Raw genomic sequence first — 26,620 nt, 5'->3', positions numbered from 1 at the left:
TGCGGCAACAGCAATTTGTTGCCATTTAACACGTAAAAACGGCTGCGGAACCGCGTAGAAATTACAATCGCAAATTGCATTGACCGTGACGCGACACAAAAGGAAAACGGAATTAAACTTGCATTAAATTTTGCTTTGAACATGGAAACGTGCGCATTTATATTATTTCGTTTATCATTTTTAAATTCAAATTGAAAAATGGGGTTTTATTGGATTCGGCGTGAATCACAATAACGACATTGTCTTTCCACTCGGTTACACTAGGTTTATGCGCTGGCAGTAATTCTTCCACGTTTATTAGATTTCGAATACAAATTTGCATTTTCTGTGTTTGTTGATAATGAACGTGGAGGATTTTAAAAGCGTGGCCGAAAATGTAAAGGTTAAGGCTTTCGTGGCCGTTGTTGGTCTTCGTTTGTTGGAATTATTTCCTGATGTTGAGCTAGAAAGAGTGGATAGCATCTTCAGAGGTTCGTGTCTTTTTGACATCTGATTGACTACATGACAACTTATTAAAGCATAACATCCATACTGTTTTTATACAAACAGCGAAGATTCAACACAGTCTTAGATCTGCCAAAGATAGGGGGACCCTCAAACGGCTTCTGGGATATGCCATGCTCTTGTCATTTAGTTGACACGAACCAAATCAGACCTCTGAACATGCTAGTCACTTGTAAAATGATTTATTATTAAAACATAAATTGATAAAACATTTTGTATTAACTTAAAATATTTTAATTGAGTCGACATACCACTACATAATTATTAGCTGCATGATTTACCTCTAGTTCGTTTACTCATTTTGCAACCGCATGCGTCATCGACCCCCACATCCGATTTTTCTATTAAACTACGGAAGGTAAAGATAGAATAGTTCAATAGAATAGTTAACAAAACACAGATAAAACTAAAATCAATAAACAAAAACTAAAAAAGGATAACTGCATAACGTCATCCACTTTTGACCCTCGACCGTGCCCCGGACAAATTTGAAAATTAACCCCGGTGAAATTTCATCCGCCCTGATTCCACGTTAAATAAAATATCGCGGAAACTCCGAGATGAAACGGGCAAAATTCTGTGCAATTCGTTTAATAACTCGTAATGAAGTTGGCGAGTTGAAAGAAGTTATTAAAGTCAAATCTAATTTGTTAATCCACAACACCAATATTTGCCCGTGACTCGTGCAAAAAAAAAAAAATAATAAAAAAATAAAATACCCGAACAACTTTATGAAGTCTGTTTTAATTAATTTTTTTCTTGATCTCTGGTGCATTTTCGCTTCGCGAAAACACGCCGATCTGTCATGGAAGTTTTGAAAGTGGTCCGGGAAAATTTGATACTTGTTTGTGAGAAGTGCAACTTTTACATAATTAGGGATTCTTGAGTCAAAGGAATGTTCATTTTCTCGATCACTTCTTTATTGTTTGTTGCAATGGTTAAAAGTTAATTATGTTTCTGACAAATGCTTTTTTGAAATGTTCCCAGGATCGTTTACTCGATGTATTTTGCAGTGTAACATAATATTTACGTTTAATGTTCCAGTTTGGAGACTTTTAAGTTTTCATCAGAATATCCATCGCTGTATTTTCTTAATAAGTTGTTTGTTCGCAATAAATTTGATCATTTAAATAATACTAATAAAAACCTTTTACAATTTAATATTCGATGGATAATCTTAAGAATTGTTAATGAAACATTATCACTGTAATATGATCTTCAATGTATTTCTATTTTTCATTGTTTTCAGTCTTACCTTATATTATACATTTTTAACACAATTATCATTTTAAACTCAGAACTAACAACTAAATTTCCAAATTTATTTTGCTTAAATTTTTTTATTATAATTTGCAAACAACTTTGAGAAGATCAAATTTCAGAGATAAAACCCCCAAACCACGTCTAAAGTGAGAAATTTTCCAGGTGGTATGCTGGGAGGTTGGTGGTTCGGTGGTTCGCCGTCTTCGCCGGACAGTAACTTCCTGCGGGTCGTGAACGCCTTCCCCAACCGCCGTTTGTCGGACAACACACTGATGACGCCCAAGATCCGCATAGCGCCGTCGTGCGCGTCCAGTCCGGGCGGCACGCCCGGTGGTGGATTGCCGATACGACGCCACTCCAGCATCGGGCCGCAGGAACGCCGAGGATCTACAGTTAATCTGTCACCGCCAACGGTACGTACCATTTAAGAAGTACCGAGGGTCCGTTTCGGATAGGATTGGGTGCAAAGTTAATTTTCGACAATGCATATACTGTAAAAGTAATTAAAGTACCAAGTACTTATATATTAGGGCGCACCTTAGCAGGGGTGTTTTCGAATTTCTTTGCTCCCACTGTATTACATAGTTCCAAAAAATTACCAGAAAATTTGACCTCTTATATCAAAGTTTCTTATGAAAATAATATGGAAAAAAAATCTTTCGTTCTATAATTTTGTTATTTGGGAACAAATAAATTTAAAATAATGAGACGTTCATATTTTTATAAAGAATATAACGCTGTACAAAAAAGTCCTTTACGATTTTTGGTTTAAAACTTATTCGAGTTCAGTTAGATTCTTTAGATTCTTTAAATTCTTTAGATTCTTTAGATTCTTTAGATTCTTTAGATTCTTTAGATTCTTTAGATTCTTTAGATTATTTGGATTCTTTGGATTCTTTGGATTCTTTGGATTCTTTGGATTCTTTGGATTCTTTGGATTCTTTGGATTCTTTGGATTCTTTGGATTCTTTGGATTCTTTGGATTCTTTGGATTCTTTGGATTCTTTGGATTCTTTGGATTCTTTGGATTATTTCGATTCTTTGGATACTTTTGATTCTTTGGATTCTTTGGATTCGTTGGACTTTTTAGATTCTTTGGATTCTTTAGATTCTTTAGATTCTTTAGATTCTTTAGATTCTTTAGATTCTTTAGATTCTTTAGATTCTTTAGATTCTTTAGATTCTTTAGATTCTTTAGATTCTTTAGATTCTTTAGATTCTTTAGATTCTTTAGATTCTTTAGATTCTTTAGATTCTTTAGATTCTTTAGATTCTTTAGATTCTTTAGATTCTTTAGATTCTTTAGATTCTTTAGATTCTTTAGATTCTTTAGATTCTTTAGATTCTTTAGATTCTTTAGATTCTTTAGATTCTTTAGATTCTTTTCTTTAGATTCTTTAGATTCTTTAGATTCTTTAGATTCTTTAGATTCTTTAGATTCTTTAGATTCTTTAGATTCTTTAGATTCTTTAGATTCTTTAGATTCTTTAGATTCTTTAGATTCTTTAGATTCTTTAGATTCTTTCTTTAGATTCTTTAGATTCTTTAGATTCTTTAGATTCTTTAGATTCTTTAGATTCTTTAGATTCTTTAGATTCTTTAGATTCTTTAGATTCTTTAGATTCTTTAGATTCTTTAGATTCTTTAGATTCTTTAGATTCTTTAGATTCTTTAGATTCTTTAGATTCTTTAGATTCTTTAGATTCTTTAGATTCTTTAGATTCTTTAGATTCTTTAGATTCTTTAGATTCTTTAGATTCTTTAGATTCTTTAGATTCTTTAGATTCTTTAGATTCTTTAGATTCTTTAGATTCTTTAGATTCTTTAGATTCTTTAGATTCTTTAGATTCTTTAGATTCTTTAGATTCTTTAGATTCTTTAGATTCTTTAGATTCTTTAGATTCTTTAGATTCTTTAGATTCTTTAGATTCTTTAGATTCTTTAGATTCTTTAGATTCTTTAGATTCTTTAGATTCTTTAGATTCTTTAGATTCTTTAGATTCTTTAGATTCTTTAGATTCTTTAGATTCTTTAGATTCTTTAGATTCTTTAGATTCTTTAGATTCTTTAGATTCTTTAGATTCTTTAGATTCTTTAGATTCTTTAGATTCTTTAGATTCTTTAGATTCTTTAGATTCTTTAGATTCTTTAGATTCTTTAGATTCTTTAGATTCTTTAGATTCTTTAGATTCTTTAGATTCTTTAGATTCTTTAGATTCTTTAGATTCTTTAGATTCTTTAGATTCTTTAGATTCTTTAGATTCTTTAGATTCTTTAGATTCTTTAGATTCTTTAGATTCTTTAGATTCTTTAGATTCTTTAGATTCTTTAGATTCTTTAGATTCTTTAGATTCTTTAGATTCTTTAGATTCTTTAGATTCTTTAGATTCTTTAGATTCTTTAGATTCTTTAGATTCTTTAGATTCTTTAGATTCTTTAGATTCTTTAGATTCTTTAGATTCTTTAGATTCTTTAGATTCTTTAGATTCTTTAGATTCTTTAGATTCTTTAGATTCTTTAGATTCTTTAGATTCTTTAGATTCTTTAGATTCTTTAGATTCTTTAGATTCTTTAGATTGATTCTTTAGATTCTTTAGATTCTTTAGATTCTTTAGATTCTTTGGATTCTTTAGATTCTTTAGATTCTTTAAATCCTTTGGAGTTGAAAGTTTAATTTTTTATAATCAAATATATTTATAAAATTAACATTTTTGTGATAATAATTCGATCCAAAATTATTTATTTTATAAATATATTTGAAAATATTGATATTTATAAAAAATTAAATATTGAGCACGAATAACTTTTAAACCAATCCACTTAGATAAAAATCATAAAAATACGTATGTATCTCATAATTTTAGATTTATTTGTCCCCAAGTAACAAAATTTTAAAGAACAAAAAAAAGAAGAAATGTATCTTAACAATACTTTAATAATAGATTTATTTAATATTTGAAAATCTTATATTTCTTACTAACAAATAAATTAGATATTTTATTAAATTAATAGATTTTTAATAGGAATTATTATTGTCGCTTTATTAAATATACAGTTACCAAGGCGAAAAATTAAATTATTATAATTATTTAATATATTTATAAAGAATTCTGAAATTTTAATTATGGCATTATTACCCCTTCGAGTAACTCATCGATTCCTCATTCATATTCGTTTCTTATTTTATCACAAAATTAACAATAAAATAATTAAAATAAGGGAATTTATTTATTTTACAGACGAAGGAAAGATTTCTTTTCATAGCACAGTTAAAAGTTGATAATTCAAAATTGACATATTTCTGTATTTTTTATAAATATGCTTAATAATTTCAGTAATTAATTTATTTTATTATTTATTTATCTTATTCCATACTGCATATTTAAATTATACTCAATATAATTTATAATGTACTAAATATATTTAAAATACATAATAGGACAAAAAATTTAATCTCAAAAACCTAAAAATAAATAATTTGATAAAATAAGCATTAAAAAATTCGAATTTTGATATCATTATTCCATAATATTATATATATAATTGAAAAAATGTAATAGTTGTAGATAAAAGGACCTTAAAAAATCCTGGAAGGACATTAAAGTAAAGTAAAAAATTATAGTTTCCTACTTCTATAATTTTATTATTTCTTTTAAACAGGTTATTGTAGTAAATATTAATTCTTTTTTCTAAACAAGTGTAAAACTATGTAACAAGAGGTTACCAAATTATGCTATGTCTTATTTTCTATTTCAAGAACTGTATATTAATATTGGGCAAAAGAAACAGTAATTTACGTTTTAGATTAATTTTTTATTCTCTTTATAATTATTGTATTTATCATATATCAGATATACATAACTCCTTAAGACTATTATCTTTAAAGTTTTAAATGGTTTACATTTGAAGAGATAAAAACTGAAATTATTTTAATAATATTAATATTAAGTTTACTATAAATAAACCACGGTATGATAAAATTATGAACCTTAAAATTTTTTGTAATGGATTTAATATAATTTTAAATTGAATTTTAAACCTTATTTATTATATCAATAATCATAAGAAATATTTATTATACAAGCAAAAAATACAGAAGCAAACATTTATTTTTGTTAACAAATTGCCGCTTTAATAAAGCAACTTTCGACGTTATTACGAATAGTTTCATTTCCTCTAACGTCGTCATTAAGTAAATATTTTAATAATAAACATCAAACAGCATTTGCCTGATTACACACGTACTGCAACATTTAAATGCTGTTACATCATTTTATTCATTTTGTGTAAACTACGTTATGGCTAAATAACAAAACTTTTTTCATACAGATGCAAAAAACATAGATATCAATTAAATTAATCGTATTTAAACTACATCACTGAACAAACATTAATTAACTTTGCACCCAAAACTTTAACGAACTGCAACGAATATAGTTTTAGCTGTAATAGTTATTTATTTAAAATCGCTTTCAGTAGAATCACGCTTACAGAGTGAATGGAGAACTTGCTATGTTAACAATCCAGTTAAATTTACGTTTGACCAATTCCATAAGGTACAAGGAACAAAGTTGAAATATTTATTTTGTGAGCAACGTTTTCCATTCCACAGGTCTGCATGATTTAGTTATAGAAGATCATTCGATCACTCATTAACATTCGTCTAGGTTATAAATAAATGGCTATTACCGAATTAATTTTAAGTTTCTGTGTAATTTTATAATGACAGTTTACACAGTGTACAACACGAACAATAAACATGAAAATTACAAGATAATTATTGGTTATTGCAGTAAATTATTCGAAACTAAGTCTAAATATACAACATTTTTAGATTAACATTATTTGTGTTTTAAAAACAAATCATATTTTAAATAGAAAAAGGTTTAAAAATGGTTTTACCTCTGCCACATGAAATTTTTTGCAGGATTTCATGAGTTAAATTGAAAGCATTTTCATAAATATGCTTAATAATTAAAATATAGGATCTGTTAATAAAAAAATCAACAGTAAAATAATTCGTTTGCATTAAAAACTGCAATAACTAAACTGCCAACGAAAACTTGGATTTGCTTAACTGTCTAGTTCACCCAAAATAAATTGATAAATTAGTTTAAAATTCGTAATTGATCGATTTTAAAAAGTTACTCAAAGGGAATCCAGTAGCGGATCAGTTTAAGCTTGCGTTAATTAATGGACGAGCTGCTTGTGTCGAAGTGTAGAATATGCCCGAAGTCCCGACACCACATTGTGCGCATCATAGACAAAGCATACGATATTGGCTCTCAATTAAACAACGCGAATCGACTAAAATTAATTGTCCACGTAATTGAAATTGCTCCCATGTCCTCATATTCGATCGATAACGAATTAATGTGAAATTAACTCGACGCAGCATGACTTACACGTTAATTATTCTCTGTGTGCGGAATGATTTCAACAATTTCATTACTGAAATGGTAAACTATTAAGTTATTGAATATTCCTTTGATATAACAATAAATATAGTCATATTCGAATCCAAGTTTTCGTTTTGTTGACACGACACTATTAAATACAAACAAACATAAAAATCGGTTTTGAGTATGACATTTGCAAAAATGTGGTGTACCATAGGGCGCTATAGGGTACAGCTCGGTGTCCCGCGAGGGCTCGAGTCTTTCCGTGCCGTCGTCATACGTAAGTCCAAGTCATATATGCTACCCCATAATGTTATTATTAATATTTTATTTCAATGTTATTTTTTATGATCGTTCGTCGTGCTGTATTAATTTATTTTTTATTTGATTTTCATTAATACTGTGTCGTACTTGACTTGTTTAACGTTTTTGTCATAACTTGTGACTGGCAGTCTAATAACTGGTCAAATCATTTATAGAATTGTTATTTATAGTTAGACTCTTTAACAATCCATTTTGCAGATCGACATTTTTTTAGACAAGACAAATGTAGTAGTAAAACTTATTGCTAGTTTTAAGTCACACTGAACAGCATTACTCGCCATTTGCACACAATTCGTCCAAATGGATTTTGACTAATTATTGGATAATTGTCGAAAAAGTTGGGACTTGCACACCTGAAATGGTTTTTATCGTGTGTTGATTGGAATTTATTATCACGACACTATCATCACTTCACATTCACTCGACCAACCCACTGTTTACCATGTTTTATGTATGTGAACAGTCACGTTTTCCGCACGAATTACAAATGTATCTCGTGAACTATTAAAAAAGACACCATTAATTCATTTTTATTTGCTTACTAATTAATTTTTTGTATAATTAACAGGTTGGAAATTGTGAAGAATTAAAATATTTTTAAAATTCAATATTTGGTGGATGCGCAACAAAACTTTAAATTTTAATATTTGGTGGATGCGCCAACAAAACTTTAAATTTTAATATTTGGTGGATGCGCTTTGTTAAATATTATAGCCATAACTATTTTATTTAATGTGAACTGATAAAATTAAAAACATATTTTTTATTGTATAAAATATTACATATTAACGAAATTGCAACACCCAGATGGGGGTGTTTAAATTTAATATTCTTTTGGTAAAACATAAATGTTATAACAGGAGTAAACGATTAAAATTTGGTAATGTTTGGTATAGGTTTTCTCATATAAACTTATTTATTTATTTTATTTTTGTTATTTAAAAAAATTACACTATTTGATTGGATCCAATATCGATGTTTAATAATATTAAAATGTTTATAGTGTGAGTACGTGAAATTTATCTCTAGCTAAGTGAAAGAGGCCGAATTATGGGTCTACTGGATTCTGATTTTTTATTTCTAAAAATCGGTAATCGCACTGTCAAAAGTACAACTACTTTTGAGATGTCAATCGTGGTTTAATAATGACCAAAATCGAAGAAGAGTAAGTACCGGACGTAGAAAGGACACAGATGTAGTTCAAGATCGACGTCTATGACTTATGGCCTTCTGAAACCGATTTTCGACAACCAGATCTTGGGCCAAGGGTTGGAAAACAAGGGCATGTTATAAGGGTACGAATTGCCCCATCTTGTGGTGTAGTCTTTATTAGGAGCAACATAATAGTGCAACGTCATCTTCAAGAAGTGGTTCTTCTCACCTTAATCAGCCCAGATATCCAATATTTCAGCAATATAATGCTCTATGTCGTGTTACCAGGGTTAGTTTAAGCTTTTCTGAAGAGATCCATGTGAATCTAATGGCATGGATAACCAAATCCCCCGATCTTTCACCCATACAACATATTTGGGATATGGTGAGTAGAAAGCTAAGAAATTTACCCCAGCCCATACGGAGGAGGTTCTAAGGCACGAAGTAGAGGTGGCTTGGGATACTATACCTCATTAGATGAATGCCAAAAGGAGTGTTTAGGTAACCGCGATAGACAAACACATTATGAACTAAATTATTAAAAAGATTTTAGTCGTTTACTCTTTGCTATAACATCTATATTTTACTAAAACAATATTAAATTTGAACACTCTCGTCTTGGTGTTGCAAATTTCTTTGTCACTTTGAGTATATTTCTGGACATAAATATGGAAACTATAATTTTAAAACATAGTGGCTAAATGAGTAACCTTTAAGTTTACGTTAATACTTTGTATAACGTCATTTTTATGTCATAATTTCCATAGAGTAGACTTAACCATTTTCCAAATATATGGCATGTATAAAATTCTTGAAGCTTTTGAAAAGAGTTAGTTTGTACAATTTATATAAATGTCAAATTTAGTTGTTAAGATAATTCCACAAGTTTTCTATGAGGTTGATGTCTGAAGATTGTAAAAGTCAAGCCAAAACTTCTTTTAACTAATTATTTGCCATTTTAAATCTGGTTCAGTGAACATGATTGTGAAGTTATATACAGTAGGAAAAACGTTTGACCCATCTGAGTCTAGAGAGAGATATCATGTTCGACAGAGTCAGCAGAAGTCAGCCTCGTAGTGGGAGACTTGCTGTCTCTATTGTACGTGATGTCCCTCTCAAGATTCAGTAGGATCAAACTCTTTTGGCACTGTAATATACAATATATTAATATATTCTATAATACAGTTTCATTATCAGAATAATTAATAACTTGACACCAATGAAATATTATAAAGTAAAAAGTTTCTGTAATTTTGTCTAACGAAATATAAAACACATATTCAATTTTTTAGTATAAAATTATTTTAATCAACGTAGTGAACAGCAATAAACATATATACTAGACTCAAATTCAAGTAAAACAACTCATAATTTATGATATTATAATAAGTTTTATAGCTACTGAATTATACATTTTATTTAATTAATAAAGTTTATAAACATCTATTATTCGAATTGAATTTCTGAGTAAATAATTAACAAAATATAAAAATATTAAACCTCGAATGATTTACAATTCTCAAAAATTAGGAATAAATTATGTTCCATTTAGGAGGTCTTTTTTAATAAACATCAGTCAATTATTGATGTGAGGTGCGGCTAAAGCGTGGCTAGTTTTTTAATGGAGCCGAGCGTTTGCCGCTCGTTGTGCGTATGCCAATCTGTTGTTAATCATATGTTCTGTGTTCTCATTCGCTCATTTGTGTCGTCCAACCAACAACCGTCCAACAACCAACAAATCGTCCAACCCTCGCCCCGACCCGTCGCATCAATATAATAAATTAAATCATCATCACCAATATCAAAAATCAATCAATAAAAAAAAAATTACCGCTTGATGGAATCTTGTGAATTGACTCGTCCGTGTGTTGATTTGCGCTCTGTCTCTCTATTCAGCTTGCACGGAGCATGATAGTGAGTATTATTTAATTTTGTTTCATTTTGTTCCACCACTTTTTATGCGATTTTTAGTGGTTAAGCTTTTTTTAATTTTCGTTTATGAATTAAACAAGTGAAATTCATTCGTTCATTTCAACATTGGGATCCTTTGTTTTTTAAAAATTACGTCCCCCAAAATATGTAAAGTGGTGTAGTCAACAAAGGTAAGTAAACCAATATTTATAGAATTTCAAAAAAAAAATAAATGTAATTAATTTGTAAATCAATTTATGTCTCAGTTACAGGGATACTTTTTATGGTACTCATATAAAAATTAATCACAATTCTTTTAAAAACTTCACTTTGACATACACCTAATTAGTTTATTTTTAAAATTGCTGCAAGAAAAGTTTATTGGATTCGTTCAACTGATCAATGCAATGCACAAAATATTTTGTTCGTATAAATATTGAATAATTTTCTATAAATACAATTAAATAAATTGATAAATACGTACTTACAATTAGACATATTTTTATTTGAATTATTATAATAAGTTAATAAAATATTCATGATTATAAATCTGTTGAAATAAAATATTCTGTAAGATTTTCGAATTCACATAAACCAATATTATCCTTCGGTTAATGGACGTGACAATTTCTGCTTTATCATGATAAAAAAATATTGGACTATGAAAATTATAATTATAATTGGCCAAAATTAAACAAAAATATCCACTTCAAAATATGCACAGATAATATATTAATAAAAATATACAATTAAATATAATATAAAACAATATAGTAACTAATTACAATACCTAATTACTTACTTTCAGTTTTTCAATTAAAATATTTAGCATGACTTTCTAATTATAAAAATGACAAAGAAAAACAGTTTTTTATAAGAAATTTGCATCACACACTTGTACCAACATGCAACACGTTTAACGGCACTAGTTAAATAATCTATTGTGGTTAATCTACAGTTATCGATAAAGATTGTATGAATTACAAATCTATTATATTTTATTTGCAGGATTAACTGATATTATAACTGGATGATTTATAAACGATGTTTTCCACATTAATATGATTAATAAGACATTAATAATAATTTATTAAATATTTATTTGTATTTCATTCATTCATTCAACTTTATTTTATTTTTAATTAACTTTCAGAACCATTAACTAATCTAATTGAAAAAACTACAGTAATAATTATTATAATAACGTATCAATCAAAATTCTAATAAGCCCACAACAATTTAACCATTTTAAAACAGCTAAGATTTACGTAGTGCAATTATGTCGTAATGGTGTATTTACTATAATAGAACTGATTATATACTATATTAAATTTTCTCCCACCATATTTCTAATATACAGCATAACATAGGTAAGGTGTCCATTTAAAATTGCAATACAAGAACTGGGTTTCGCTAGATTAGGTTTTAATTCAAAGGGGATGTAATGAGAGCCGGAGGCTTTAATGAACAAAGGATCCGTCCGTGTAAAGGAATGAAAGAATAGGAAATGCTCCGTCGAATAATAATAGGCTGTATTAAATAATAAATTGTTTTTTTTTTCACCTTCTTTTTTATCAGCTCAGCAAGAAATATTATATTTTAATTTAGTTTTCTTTTGACTACGAGTTCTAGAGTTTTTTATTTAATTTAATTCGTGTTTTTACACTGATTTATATTTTTTGTTGTTTCAGTTAACAGCTTGCATTAATTTTGAAAAGTGCAAAAAGAAAGAGAAAATGATAAATGCTGGTTTAGTTGATACACTACGGCTTATCTTCTTAGTGTAATGCTGTTAGCTTTATGATGGGATGTTGTTTTTTGTGGTCGTTCACATTCAAGAACAATTAGGATTTAAAACTGTTTTATACTCACAAATACTATGTGATCAAAAATGTCTGACAGTGCCGCTCCCTTAAAAAGTGATGTTAGGAAAATGTTCCGTTCTTTTTACACATTGATTATAGTTAAATTCACATTGTTTAATGTTAATAATTACATATAGAGATTCAGTTTTTTCAGTTTTTAGGAAATATTTTAATAAAGTTATTTTTAATTATTTGTTACTAAACTGTGATATCGTAGTTGAAGGATATTTAATTGTTAAATATTATTGTTCATAAATAATAGAATCTAAAGAATCTAAAGAATCTAAAGAATCTAAAGAATCTAAAGAATCTAAAGAATCTAAAGAATCTAAAGAATCTAAAGAATCTAAAGAATCTAAAGAATCTAAAGAATCTAAAGAATCTAAAGAATCTAAAGAATCTAAAGAATCTAAAGAATCTAAAGAATCTAAAGAATCTAAAGAATCTAAAGAATCCAAAGAATCTAAAGAATCTAAAGAATCTAAAGAATCTAAAGAATCTAAAGAATCTAAAGAATCTAAAGAATCTAAAGAATCTAAAGAATCTAAAGAATCTAAAGAATCTAAAGAATCTAAAGAATCTAAAGAATCTAAAGAATCTAAAGAATCTAAAGAATCTAAAGAATCTAAAGAATCTAAAGAATCTAAAGAATCTAAAGAATCTAAAGAATCTAAAGAATCTAAAGAGTCTAAAGAATCTAAAGAATCTAAAGAATCTAAAGAATCTAAAGAATCTAAAGAATCTAAAGAATCTAAGGAATCTAAGGAATCTAAGGAATCTAAAGAATCTAAAGAATCTAAAGAATCTAAAGAATCTAAAGAATCTAAAGAATCTAAAGAATCTAAAGAATCTAAAGAATCTAAAGAATCTAAATAATCTAAAGAATCTACAGAATCTAAAAAATGATGATGTTCAGGAACAATTATGAGTGTTACCCGGGAATGACAGAAAATGGAGTATACTAACTTAGGCAAGACATTATTGATCTCACAGTATGGAATTAGCACTGGTTATCTTTGAATTATAAACATTATTGACATATTATAATAAAGACCACTAAAAACTTGTCAGTGTTAATAAACAGATGGAGCCGTGCTAAATGTCGTGACTTATAATTAGAGTACGTCATGAAATATTAAGTTAAGCGACGCAGCTATTAACTAATAGTGCTCTGGTGGAGCAGAAAATTATTTTGCTAGTTACCTAGCTGCTCCGAGACAATCCATTTAAACATACATTTCATGTCGTCCTCTACATATGATATTTGGTACGAACTCTGACCCGGTTAGGGATTGAAATAAAAGCACGAACGAACTTTTTTAGGGGGGTTCGATGCCGAACACGAGCAGTAGCGTCCCGTTCCTGTTGAGCGGCAGTATGCAGAGCATCAGGTCGTCGCGGCGACCGTCGGCGGTGCTGGGCGGGTCGCAGGGCTCTGGCTCCGGCCTGCTGCAGCAGCTCGGCTCCGGCATGGTAAGACTCACCTCTTCACATCAACCGGTCAACGGCAGGACGTTCTCTAGTAGCTCGGTTAGGAAATGTCCTTCCCTGAATATTACATTTAGCTGAATCCAGTACGTATAATCTCAACAACACAACGAACAACCACACCTGATTACCCATTTACTTACTACCTACTGTCTACTGATGCTGATCTCTACTCGACCCTGCTACCTCTTGTCTGTGTACTTGCACTCGTTTTCGTATCGTTTTCCTTCTTACCCCGAAAGTCGATCATCTGTCAAATGATTTACACTGTGCAACTATCTTAAAAATAATGAATTTCCCTATTGGTAGTTACTAATATTACTAAGCGTAAATGAACTCATTACTTGGCTGTTTAATTACTTCTAACAAACTCCATCTAAATCTAATATGTTAGATTTAATTAAGTTTAGTTTTAAAATTTTAATGAAACACGACCACATCGGAAAATATCCCAGATACGAATCGCTTGAATAACATGAAACGAGACTGCGACACCATAGTCATTCGTTTTATTGGCTCCACAAGTTCAAAGATTCATTCAGCAAGTCGCAATTCGCTCAGGCGTTGTGTGTATACCTCCAACGCCCACGCAATTATGTTATGTAACAATATTAGCACCATATTTGGTTCTTAAAGCACAAACTTTTATGTTAACATAAAATTTTAGAGAACGTCGAAACATATTTTCTATTACCAACATATTGTTACGGCACTTCGACATAAAACAGTCGATTAAATTCCATTATTTTTATTGGATAAATCATTTCGTTATTTATTAACGCCACATTACACGTTATTTTATGACAGAAACACGGATAAAATCACGTCGGTGGTCACAAAATCAAAATACGTTTAATTTTTATGATCGACGATTGCCCAAACGAGTGAGCATTCGCATCAATAACAATAATATTATTGCGATACATAGTTGCGGAACATTAACCACTGAACGCACTCAAATGTCCTGCAATAATAATAAAACGTTGTGTCCATTCGTCGGGGAGAGGTCTCCCTAAACACCGAGAACGCCGGAATTAACCGATTTTCCTTTCCAAACGTTTTCGTCGGTTACTCAATTAGGTTTTAATCAAATCCAAATTGGGACCGACAAATTTGTTAATATTAGTAGGGAAATATTGTGTGGCACACCTTGATTTAAAAATTCAAGATGTTTCTAAAATAGGTTGTCAAAATTTAGGTGCATAATGATACAGATTCTCGTCCTAAATTCGCCGAATATTTTTAAAATTATTAAGGTTTTCATGTTATTTGTGCCATTAAAAAAAGTACTCTAGATAATCTTGATTATCACAGCCCTTTTTAAGATATTTTTGTGTTTTAATATTCGAAGAAAATTAAGATTTTCATTCAATAAAAAATCATTTCATTTATTTTTTAAATTAATTTGTATTAATGCAGTTATTTATTCGTTTTTGAAGTGAAAATACTATTCATTCCAGTTGCCCTTTAATAATTTCATTTAATGCATTTTCAATTCTTTAATATAATTGTTTTGTTTTTGTCTGATAGAACCTACATCCTTTCATTTGCCATACTCTGTAAAGTCTAATGGATTAAGGTCTGGTGACCTTGGAGACCAATTTATGAGACATTGATTTGGAAAATTTGAAAAATTTTCAATTCTAAATTTTAACCACCTATTTTACAAACTAAGAGATATTGTGTAAATTAATAATTGACTATTCAATTCATCATAAGCCTTTATGATAAATGCCACTTATTAAATATATTTTTATGATACAATTCCTTTACAAAATCCTCAACTGAATTACTTGAATCAGATTTTGTAAACCGACCTTTTCCATTACAGGAAAATAAATTAAATAAATGGCATTAAACAGAATAATGAAAGAATGGTACTAAATATACTGTGACATTTACAAATTTACAATTTTATCAAATACACATAATCACTATCAAAAACGCATTAGTATAAATATGCATCAACAGAAAATTGAATCAGTCATTGATTTGGGCTCTGAATGCAATAAATTTTCAATCGAACGACCTAATTGGTATTTCATCAAATGTGAATGTGTATGTCAGTTACTGTATAATTCAGATGATTGATCATATCATTTGAAATTGATGTAATTGACCTAACTTAAGGCAGAAACAATTCTAACAATATTATTATGTTCCCCAAAACTCAAAAAACAGATTAAGTAGTTAAGAAACGGAAGTGATTTTCTGAATTAAAAATAAATGGCGAAAGCTTTAGGATAGTTGCATAATAAGTGTTTCCACCATATCATTTCTTTCGGCCCGTTACCCAAGCCTTAATCCCACTTCACGAAACCCACACGATAACCGACCATCAGCATTGCCACCAATACCATTACCACCACCGCCGTCGCTAAGCCACCCCCACCGTCATTTGTCTTCTTGTCGCCATGCCTACGTGCATTCCATCTTACATCCTGGCGGGGGCTTTTCAACTTCAACTTGAACTTGAACTAACTGGTAACTAAAACTGTAGATAGAACGAAGCGCCGATCAAGGTAAGAAACGTGATTGATGAAATAAATTGAGACAACTTAAAACACATTCCCGATAAAACGAACATTTAAATGATCCTTCTAATTCATGTTCAGTTTACTTATTATTGATTTTCTTTGTTCTGTGTTCGATGGTAATCGTAATATTTAGTAAATTTTGCTAACTTTGCAGGCGGAACAATTCCCAGTCAAACTGAATTATTTATGTTGCTCGTATAATTTTAAATTAATAATCTTCTTGAACAGATATAAATACGGATTAAGAGTTTGCCCGGACCGTAATAAATTGGTATTAAACTTGAAATCGCGTGTCTGGCAGTTGAAACATTGCCGTTTAATTGGGCCAGGAACGTCTACCCTCTACCTGTAAATAATAAACCGAGTCCCTAGGTTATTTTTAGCCTAAGTTTTCTTAAAGAAAAAAATACCAAAGTCTTGGAAATGTAATAGGATGAGAAATATGATAACACAGATAAATAAATTTATGCATTATAAGATACTTTAAATCGAATAAATCTAAGTTTTGGAAGGAATCCTTAACTATTTGATGGATTTTGATGATGGTGTTAAGGCGCTCGTTTAAGAGATCATTTGGAATAGCTTTTACAGAGAATTTATTTTTGGTTTAAATTATTTTGTAGTTAAAATTAAATTAAGCACTTTTTATATTCTAAAATCTTTTCACCGAAAGCCATAATCAGGAGCTTCATTAAAGATTAAAACACAACATTAAATTTTTGTACACTTAAACTAGAAATAAACATAATAAGTAACACTGAAGAAGTATGGTACCAACATTAGTTTGGACATACAACATCTAAATTTTTCCTGAATCTTTAAACTAAATTGGTGAATGTTAATTCAGTATGATCACCATACTGAACACTTTAATAATACATAATAGTGTTATGAAATCTTTCTATATTGAAATTAATGGATTCAAGTACTAAGAACACCCTTGTATACATAAATCAATATTATCGTATAAAAGGTATAATAGAAAGGTTTCACAATATAAGATAACTACTAAACCTAAAATTATCTATAAACTAATATTAATGATAATGTAAACGGCATCACGCATCGTACCTTGACCACGCAATAGGTGTAAATAACTAAAAAGGAGCATAATAATAATAAAATCCAGTCGCATAGAGTAGTATAATAATCAAATACATGTGGGCAACTACTGCCGTGCCTCCCCCGCAGCCCGTCAGCCCCAATAACCGTACCCCGTATTTCTGTTGATGTTCCAGTACCAACTCTTCGCCGGACGTCAGTAAGCAGCCAAACGATGCCGACGACCCAAAAACACTCGCACTCATTTCGCGATTTCTCATTCCCTCCTCCTTTAGTTACCACCCTTGGATTATCCGGATCTATTGGATACTTTGGATATTTTTGGTTCTCACCGAGGACCGGAAGTGGCAATCCCACCAGCGACAATCACGGACGATCGCAGTGCCGCACGACCCCAACGGTGACGTAGCTGATCATGGTACTCGAATAATCATACACAAGCGCGACAGGTTAAATTCGTTGACAATATTTCTCCGGGAACGGAGCAAATGAGATGTTCTACTTTAGTTCAAAATATTAAACTAACAAGTTCCTTAATTTTTCTTATACACGTGGTGGTAAAGTCTGATTTATGGTGGTACTGTTTTGACTTTAAGATTTGACTGGTGCAGTCGTCAAACATATTTTAAGAAAAAAATCACTTTTACGTACATTCTTGTTGGATGGGCTCAAGAAAACTTACTTTCTTACCTTTCCTACCTTAGCAAAATATGTCAATTTTAACTTACATTCTGTTTCTTGTGCACATCATGTATAAATAAATATTTGGTACTCTTAAACTCTTTCAAATTATAAATATAAATAAAATATAAACTCATTCTAGTTTTCTCTTATGGATATAAATAAACGTATGTATGTACAGTACTATTAATTTATCAACTATGTAGATAAATGGTAAAAAATGTTTTGCATAGAATTGGTAATTAATAATAATTGTTATAAGAATAATTAGAATTGTGATCGTGGCTCAGGTTAATCCGTTTAAAGTGTATATATTTTAATAGTACTATTTCTGTCTATATTAATCAAATTTAAATTAAATGTAAAACAGTATCACCATAAAGGAACTTCAACTTCTTTGAACTAAATAATTAAGAAACAAATTTACTTAAAAGTAGGAAATTTAGTGCAGTTAGCAATTCAAAATTAAATCTTAAATTTATTTCCTCGTTGAAATATTTTTGTATATCACCGAAACTCGTTTCTTTCTAAGACTGTGATACGATGAACATATAAAATTAAATAAATATTATATTAGTACATATCATTTCGCCCTCACGCTGTATTTTTTCAAGACGAAACGATGAGGCTACGTCACTGTTCAATTAGTATGTCAGTGTGAATCTTTAAACATGTACACACATGTGCGTTGTGTCTTAAATGTACCACCTTCCAAATTCGCAAACGAATTTCGACCTCAGTGGAACCCCAGAACGGCTGTACAGAGCGAATTATCCCAACTTAATGAGAACGTAGATTCGGTTTGGGAGTTTGGAAGGGGGAGTTTGATGTGCAGTTAAACGGTTGGCGGTGATCCCATCCGCATGCCTGCGACAATGTGACCTTCTAGCCTTGTAAATTTTAACAAAACAAAAAAAGATATGCTTGTACTTCGACAATCGTCTTTTCAATATACAATATCATATTTTTCATATGCATATATCATGAACTTATTAATGTTTGCATGTCATTATTCAATTATCTCGTTGTCCCTGAAGATGGATCAAGAAATGTCCTACGGAATGATGAAAAATCTATTCAAGCACAATAGAGTTGGATGTTGTGCTGGTGGATTTTTCGGAAAGTCTGTAAAATTTCTATCAATGTACTTGACAACTCTTACCAAACACCAACAAAACATAATTTCCCGATAAAAATATATTCTATTTTTTGTAAGATGTAGAGACAATTCAACCGTGTATCTAGTTGTAAGTGTTGTAAATGACCCACGAGCACTTATCCATGTCATTTTTAATGGTAATTATAAGCGACACTGACTTTCAATATTTTCAGTTCGACTGTAAACTAAGCCAAATTTGCAACAAATTTTATTCCTCACGAGGCCTTACATTAAGCAATTATTTCGATTCTTGTTGTCGAAATGGACCAACTTCTTTGCAGTAATTAGTTTAACAGAGGTAAGTTCTTCGATTCAAATAAACGGCAAATCTTCGACAAAATAGGGCAAAAAGACGTGGTTTGAATGTATGAAATGCAATCAAATCAAATGTTTATTTTGATGTTGATTTGACCGTTAAAAAAGAAATAAATTTAATTCATTTGTGGCAAAAATTGTATGTAAAAATATGCTGTGTTTAAAATTAGAACTTTAAATTTAATATTTTGACTGACACAAGCAGGGTAATATTTCAATTTACTTCATTTAGTTAAAACATGATCTAACAATAACTATCTAGATATCTGAAATTGTTTGAAATTAAGAAGCAGTAAATAGTAAAGAGTCTAATGACATAACCAAGAGCAGAAAATAATTTCAGTCGTCTGTGTATTAGTGTAACTCAACGTACATTTACTATTTTAACTCCAGTCAATTACTTGCAGTCACTTTCTCTAAAACTTCCATGTATACATGTTAACAAAACTGAATGTCATAAAATGTAACTATTAATAAATACTAATGAATGTTAGTAATAATAATTAACAAAGTAACTAAATGTGAATGTGTTCTTCTGCAACGCATTTCTTGATCTACTTCAAGCCTTTTACTGTTGCCTAACCGCATTCCTGACTTGTATGGACTGAGGTTTAGCGCCACATTTACCGTCATCACATCAGAATCACTGTCCCTGTGATGAATATCTATCGGGTTTAGCTTGCTGTCCTCCTCCGATGGTTGTGCCGTTTTTTGCTCAATGTCTACACTCCAAGAATTTTATCCAGATGATTATAACATAAAATACAACTAAAATTTTATTGAAGTGGTTTGTTTATGTTACTCGTCTTCCTCCACCAACTAAAAATTTTCGGTTCTCCAGATGAAATTCTTAGGAGTCTATGATCTATTTATTGTAAATAGGGATGTGTATAGCGGTTTTCGATTTATTCAATCAATATTACATGTTTCGATTCGACAATCTTATGCACAATTTCTAAATAAATAAATGAAAATGCATTTTCTCATATATATTTAAAGAAATACCCTTTCAATTATGTCAATAAACATGAATGTGGAAGGGAGATTGTTATCTTTGCCAAATTTCGAATGTTCATATCAATGATGACTTAAAAATATTTGTATATTTGGGGTCTGTTTAAGACCAGTAACTATTTAAATTGTTCCGCGGAACATGACACAAAAAATTAAAGAAAATAGCATATCTCACAGAAAAGTAAATTGTTGTGGTACTCATGACATTGTGGCTGTTTTTATAGTGCTAAATGGATTATATATTGATCACTAAATTCATGTTAAAATAAAAATTAAATTTAAATGACTGAACCGGAATAAAAAAGTAATAGAAAGTGAGGTAATTAAAGACTGAATGTTAAAATTAGAAGCAACTTAAATAAAGTTTTTATTACAAAAATAATAAGGTTAAAAAATTAGAAAAATGTACAGAAAGAGGTAGATAAATTCATCTGAAAGTTTGAAACGAATTCCTGATGAAAAACAGACACTAATGTACCTTGCAGTTTACTAGGATTTAAAAACATCTTTTATATTTTAATTATTGCAACGACAATCATCTATGCTTTGTCTATTTTCTGAATTCCAATAACAATCGTATTTCTTATTAAATTGTGTCTCGTTCCGCCCACGTCTTCTACTATTCTTACAATTTTCGGTGTATATAGTTCGAATACATAAAAAAAACAAAAACAAAAAAACTTGTATATGTGTATGATTATGACTAAGTAGGTTAGAATAAAAAAACAATCAAAGAAGAAGGCGCAGGAGTTACCCTTGTAAAGTGGCGTGTAAACGCTGAGAGGACCATCCGAGAACGTGTAAATTGAGAGATATATTTTTTGCGGGTCCTCACCGCGATTACTGCCACTGTACCATATCATTATTGTAATGTTTTCAAAATTGAAAGATAAGAGAGAATAATAAAATGTGATATGTTTCAAGTAAGTGTTTTATTTAAAATAATGTCTGGTTCCAAGAAATTTTCTGTCATGTCTCCAGAAGTCGGTAGTAGAAGGTCGGAAGGTACGTTTAATGGATTCAACACATCTTTCTGAAAAGTCATTAAACTTCAATTAAACTTGCAACAGGTTTAGGTAAGACACGTACCTTTTCACCAGGTTGCATTTGGTTGAGCTGAGCGAAATCATCGATGGAATTAAGGAACGCCCGATGTTCGCTTAAATCTTCTTTCTTCAGCCGTAACGAAAGTTTGTGTAGACATTTGTAAAAGAAATAACTCTGAGTGTTGTCAATTTCTTTGGATGCTAATCCGTAGGATATGTCAGATAATATTCTGTAGCAATCACTAAAAACACCATCATGATTCTCTATCATTGCTTTTTAAAAAGAAGTTACCTCAAATTTATCTCTCCTTTGGTTTCTCCTTCTTCAAATAGTGCGATATATTTTAAAACTCTGGGTATAACATCGGTCACTTCTCCACGATTAAGAAGGTACAATTTTTTAATTATGCTAACCCATTGTTGCATTGAGGGATCTGAGCCGCAAGCTTCTCGTTCCTTCTTCTGCCATGCTGCCTTACCTAATGCAGAATACTTATCAATCTCCAGTCGAATTTCTCCAACTGTTTTCTGAGGAATTTCTTTTTGCAGGACCTCTAGATTACTGCTACCACATTTTTGTAAAGCTAGTAAAAGTTGAAGTTTCTCCTTCTCAGTCCAATATTTCACTGCAAGATTATTATCACTTTTAATTTGGAGAAAATCTTATTTCAATGTTCAATGTTCTTATATTTATAACAACCAAAAACGTAAATGATTAGTAAGAAAATGCAAATAAAGATATGGAAGAGACTGTAATTAAATATTACTTAAATACATCTTTAGAATTGGATAATTTGAATAATTTCAAAGATGGTAATAGAGAATAAATTGTATCATCAACAAAACTTTTAAATCAATGATGAATATTGCCAAAATCCTTGGGGAATTAATAATACAAAATTAGCTAATATTAAAAAAGTAAAATAATTAAAATTTATCTATTCAGTACTCTTGGTCTATGAACAGCTTCAACCCTCCTTTGCATTATAAATTTAATGAACTACCGCCTGAAGCTGCTAATATTCGAATATTGATATTAAATATCAAATATTCAAATTATTCACTTCAAGAGACTCACAATGTAATTTAATATCTATAAATAAAACTAAATGTCATTTTTATAAACATATTTATTTAATTAAAAAAAGTTTTGAGCTTAAAACACATTATAATTTAAAACATCACAAATTTTTGTAATCATTGAGTATATTTTCCATGGTTTGAAAAGCATTAAGAAAAAATGCCTCATCAATTCCGTGTTTTTTATAGTGATGCACATACACATTATTTGTAAACAGTCTCCAGGCATCTTCCACAATACAATTTAATGGCACATAAATATTATTATTGTTTATCACATGAGTCAGTGATTTATCCAAACTTAAAAATCCTTTCAATTCATGATAGTTCTTGAATCTTTCTCTCTGAGGCACCCAAGACACATACATTTTCTTATCATTCAAAGAAGCCAACAATGATTCATTAATCGTTTCTGGACCTCGCGATATTAGAGCACTGGCAACAAACTTTGTCTTCATTTGTATCTTGAATTGTTCTTGTTGATTGTACTCAAACCTTGACTGTTTTGATAAGGCGTTAATAAAAGGTTTCCATTCCCTGTCCCCTTCATACATTAAATAGTTTTTCCTAAAGTTTGGCTCAGTTTTCACTTGTAAATATTTGTATTTTGGATGAGATGTTAGGTCATTTAATACATCGCATGTGCTCACATCTTTAATTGGTTGAAAAAGTGAAGCCAACTGATGAGATATTAAACAGTTAATATGTTCCAGGCCCACATCTTTGATGTCAAGTGAATAATTACACAAATAGTGCATTCTTTCATTCTGAAACAATATTGTGTGGTTTGCTAAAGCATACAGATGTGATAGAGATAAAATACTATTGTAACTCTGAGTCACAATTTCTCCTTTCATGTAAGGTAAAATAATGGTGTTGGTAATGTTCTTTGTTGGATACTCATTCCTCAAACACTCAATAATATAACTGCCCAAGCCAGATCCTGTACCCCCGGAAGAACTCAATATATTTAGTATACTCGTTAAATAATCGCATTTTTCTATTTCTGACCGTACAGCATCCAATATCTGACTTTTTAATGTCCTTCCATTAACCATATATCCATGTGCCCAATTATTTGCGCTGCCACCGAGATTTCTCGACGCAACATTCTTGAACTGGAATGGTAATTTGGAGAGCACTTCCACAGTCTTTAATTCCGTATCCACCAGCACTGACCTAGGTTCCCATTTACCGCGCTTATTTACATGGAACCACTTATTTATGGAGTTTTTACAATAAGAACCGATATTTTCTTTTAATTTTAGGTCATCGTAGATTTTTTCGTATAAACAATTGCCAATTTGGTTTCCGCATTGACCGAACTGAACGCAAACAATACTCATTTTAGAAACAAACACTTTAAAAACATTGACTTTTTGGATTAAGGTTATGTGTGTTTATTATGACGGTTAACATTTCCGGTGGTCTGTAAGAAGCGAATTAACAGTACTTACTTGTTAACGAAGATGTGGTTTATTTGAAATATGTCTATTTTGTTTTATTTGTGTGTTTTTGACAAGCTAGATGTCACTCTTGCCCTAACCTCTAATTTTCATCAGTGTAAACTGGGTTGCATACACACATGTATGTAGTCAACGTAATGCTCTGTTGTATATTTTAAAAATGAGAAATCACTTACCACCATTGGCGGTTCGTAAGGTTTTTGTCTGGGGAGACACATTGTACAAGGTGTTATGTAAATGAGTATTGAAAATTAAATCACGGGTTATATTCGTTAAAAGTAATAACTTTCTCAAAAAAATGTTTCTGGGAAAAATCCATATTTTGGATATTTTTCATTTTTTTTTTGTTTTTCTCTACCCGCCACTGGAGTAGAAGTATTATAGAAAAGTGTGTAACAATGTGATATTGAAAATCATGTATGTATTATAATAATCTTACATAACTAAATAAACCATTTATTATAGAGACTGTCGATAGAAGAAAAAACTTTGAACTTTTAGTATTAAAATTTGAAATTTCATAATGTTTGAATTAAAATTATCAACATCAATCTGGTTTTCACGTCTATTGACATTCTGAGCAACAATTATATGCATTTTTATGTGATTTTTTATTATTCAAAATATAAATACAATTTAATTGAAATAACAATTAATATACAATCATATTATTTATGGATAGTATTTGTATTTAATTAAATTTCAATGTACTTGATTTTTAACATTATTTTAATTGGTTACATGATCCCATCCAAAGTGTCTACAGTACACACCACACTGCGCGTGCGCCAGTTATGAGCATGTCGGTGACGCGAACCCATGGGATTTTCTTTTACCAAAAAGTGCTCAACGCGACTAAAGATGTTTTCACTTCAAAAAAATAAATTGTTGATTAAAGTATTATAAAAAATGTGACAAAAGTTGATACACACATAATTTCTTCATAAATAAAATTTAATTTTTCAATTAATTTACTATAAACTTTTCGTATTTGTTGAAATAAGTCTAATTAATGTATTCATCCAATACAAGAATATTTAATTATGGTAAATTATGTTAGGTATCTATTAAGATAAAGACTGTCTTTAAGTGTGTGAACAGGTGTTCCCAAAACGCTTTGTAACGCTAATTGTGCGTGGATTATTTATACAGTAATACGTAATAAGTCTTATTAAAAGTAAAATTCAAAGGATTAATTAGAAAAAATTATTTCAAGTGCGATCACCACTTTGGAAATTTTTCACCTTTTTGAGCACTTAACAACAAAAATTCTTTCCATTTTTTATAACAATAAACATATTTTTTATCAGATTTTTAACAATCAAGGTTATAATAGTACAAAGTGATCAATCACAAAATTGTGAAGGCTATCTTTTACCCATTAGAATTCATCATTCTAATTTTTGTTGGATTAAGTCTGCCGATTTACAATGATCAACAATTTAATGAACGACATTTTGAAGAGATGCTCAACATTTCCAAGAACAAGTTTTCTTCATAGTGAGGGTTGGAAATACTAATAATTAGAAGAAGTAAACAAAAATAATTAAACAAAATAATTCTAATTTTTAATACATATTTTGTTTGTATGTACACAATCTGTGTGTGAAAATAATAATATCAAAAATATAATTTATACCGACTTGTACTGATAATAATATGTTAAAAAAACTAAACCTGAAAAATTCAGTTTTATCTTATTTATATTTGTTATTTAAATATATGGAATTAACCGAATCTGTGTGTCTCATATTTACCCTATATACATTAATTATATCTGAAATAGAATATCTAATAAATATTTTTGAATTCACAGAATTTTTCATTTTTTGAATGAATGTCCCATTTAACGAAAAATATACATAAATTCTATTTTTATTGAATCTTTTAATTATCATCGTATTTATTAGAGATAGAGATATATCACTCATACAAAACTTAATATATGATTATAATCTAATAATTATTTATATTGTGGTTTTTGTCTCGTTTAATTTAACCGTGTCGTTCAATTTAATATCTTTACACCAACTACCGCAAATACATAAATAATAAGTTATTTTTTTAATATATTGTGGAATAACGTTACGAAAATTCAAGAAGCAATTCTTAGAACATTTACGATAATGTTCTAATCAGTTATTATGTGCAAATCAAACCGTCTGAATTGTTTGTTGTCACTTTAATCCGAATGAAACTATTTTTTTAAATAACGTTTTAATTTATTTATCATCTATACTGGGCTACTTTATGTAGTACTTTGGTACTGACTGTGATTGCAGTTGTCTATCCATAACTCCTTTCCAAAACAAATTACTAAGTATATGACCTAAACAAATTATCATATTAATTCA

General features: G+C 29.8%; 3 protein-coding genes across 4 annotated transcripts in view; 1 reads left to right on the top strand and 2 right to left on the bottom strand.

The window, feature by feature from the left end:
* LOC109603943 (SCY1-like protein 2) overlaps positions 1 to 17,911 on the top strand; it is a 77,497-nt gene extending 59,586 nt beyond the window's left edge. The window contains exons 14-18 of one of the 2 annotated variants that reach the window (XM_049963975.1): positions 1,930 to 2,184; positions 7,394 to 7,446; positions 11,816 to 11,824; positions 13,742 to 13,891; positions 17,682 to 17,911. In XM_049963975.1, coding sequence (XP_049819932.1) covers positions 1,930 to 2,184; positions 7,394 to 7,446; positions 11,816 to 11,824; positions 13,742 to 13,891; positions 17,682 to 17,708 — 494 coding nt within the window. In that variant the 3' untranslated portion in view covers positions 17,709 to 17,911. The remainder of the gene's footprint in view (positions 1 to 1,929; positions 2,185 to 7,393; positions 7,447 to 11,815; positions 11,825 to 13,741; positions 13,892 to 17,681) is intronic. The other variant, XM_049963976.1, reaches the window with a different exon arrangement.
* A 3,676-nt stretch (positions 17,912 to 21,587) lies between these two features.
* LOC109603948 (uncharacterized) lies at positions 21,588 to 24,364 on the bottom strand. The gene is made up of 4 exons (XM_020020461.2): positions 24,258 to 24,364; positions 22,013 to 22,346; positions 21,764 to 21,962; positions 21,588 to 21,707 (listed from the first exon to the last, which is right to left on the bottom strand). Coding segments are annotated over exons 1-4 (648 nt in total). The 5' UTR covers positions 24,259 to 24,364; the 3' UTR covers positions 21,588 to 21,593.
* Positions 22,833 to 24,251, bottom strand: LOC126264740 (tubulin delta chain-like). Its single transcript, XM_049963977.1, has one exon. The coding sequence runs from the start codon at positions 24,144 to 24,146 to the stop codon at positions 22,902 to 22,904; it is 1,245 nt and encodes a 414-aa protein (XP_049819934.1). The 5' UTR covers positions 24,147 to 24,251; the 3' UTR covers positions 22,833 to 22,901.
* Positions 24,365 to 26,620: the final 2,256 nt, after the last annotated feature.

Source organism: Aethina tumida, chromosome 2 (assembly GCF_024364675.1).
Source record: "Aethina tumida isolate Nest 87 chromosome 2, icAetTumi1.1, whole genome shotgun sequence".
NCBI classification, from domain to species: Eukaryota; Metazoa; Arthropoda; class Insecta; order Coleoptera; family Nitidulidae; genus Aethina; species Aethina tumida.
This window is presented reverse-complemented; position numbering and strand designations above follow the sequence as displayed.

Coding starts and splice junctions, on each gene's coding strand:
- LOC126264740 (XM_049963977.1), bottom strand. CDS start 24,146: ATGAGTATTGTTTGCGTTCAGTTCGGTCAATGCGGAAACCAAATTGGC.
- LOC109603948 (XM_020020461.2), bottom strand. Junction 21,963..22,012: donor AAAGGAGAGATAAATTTGAG/GTAACTTCTTTT, acceptor TGGTGTTTTTAG/TGATTGCTACAGAATATTAT. Junction 21,708..21,763: donor AAATGCAACCTGGTGAAAAG/GTACGTGTCTTA, acceptor ATGACTTTTCAG/AAAGATGTGTTGAATCCATT.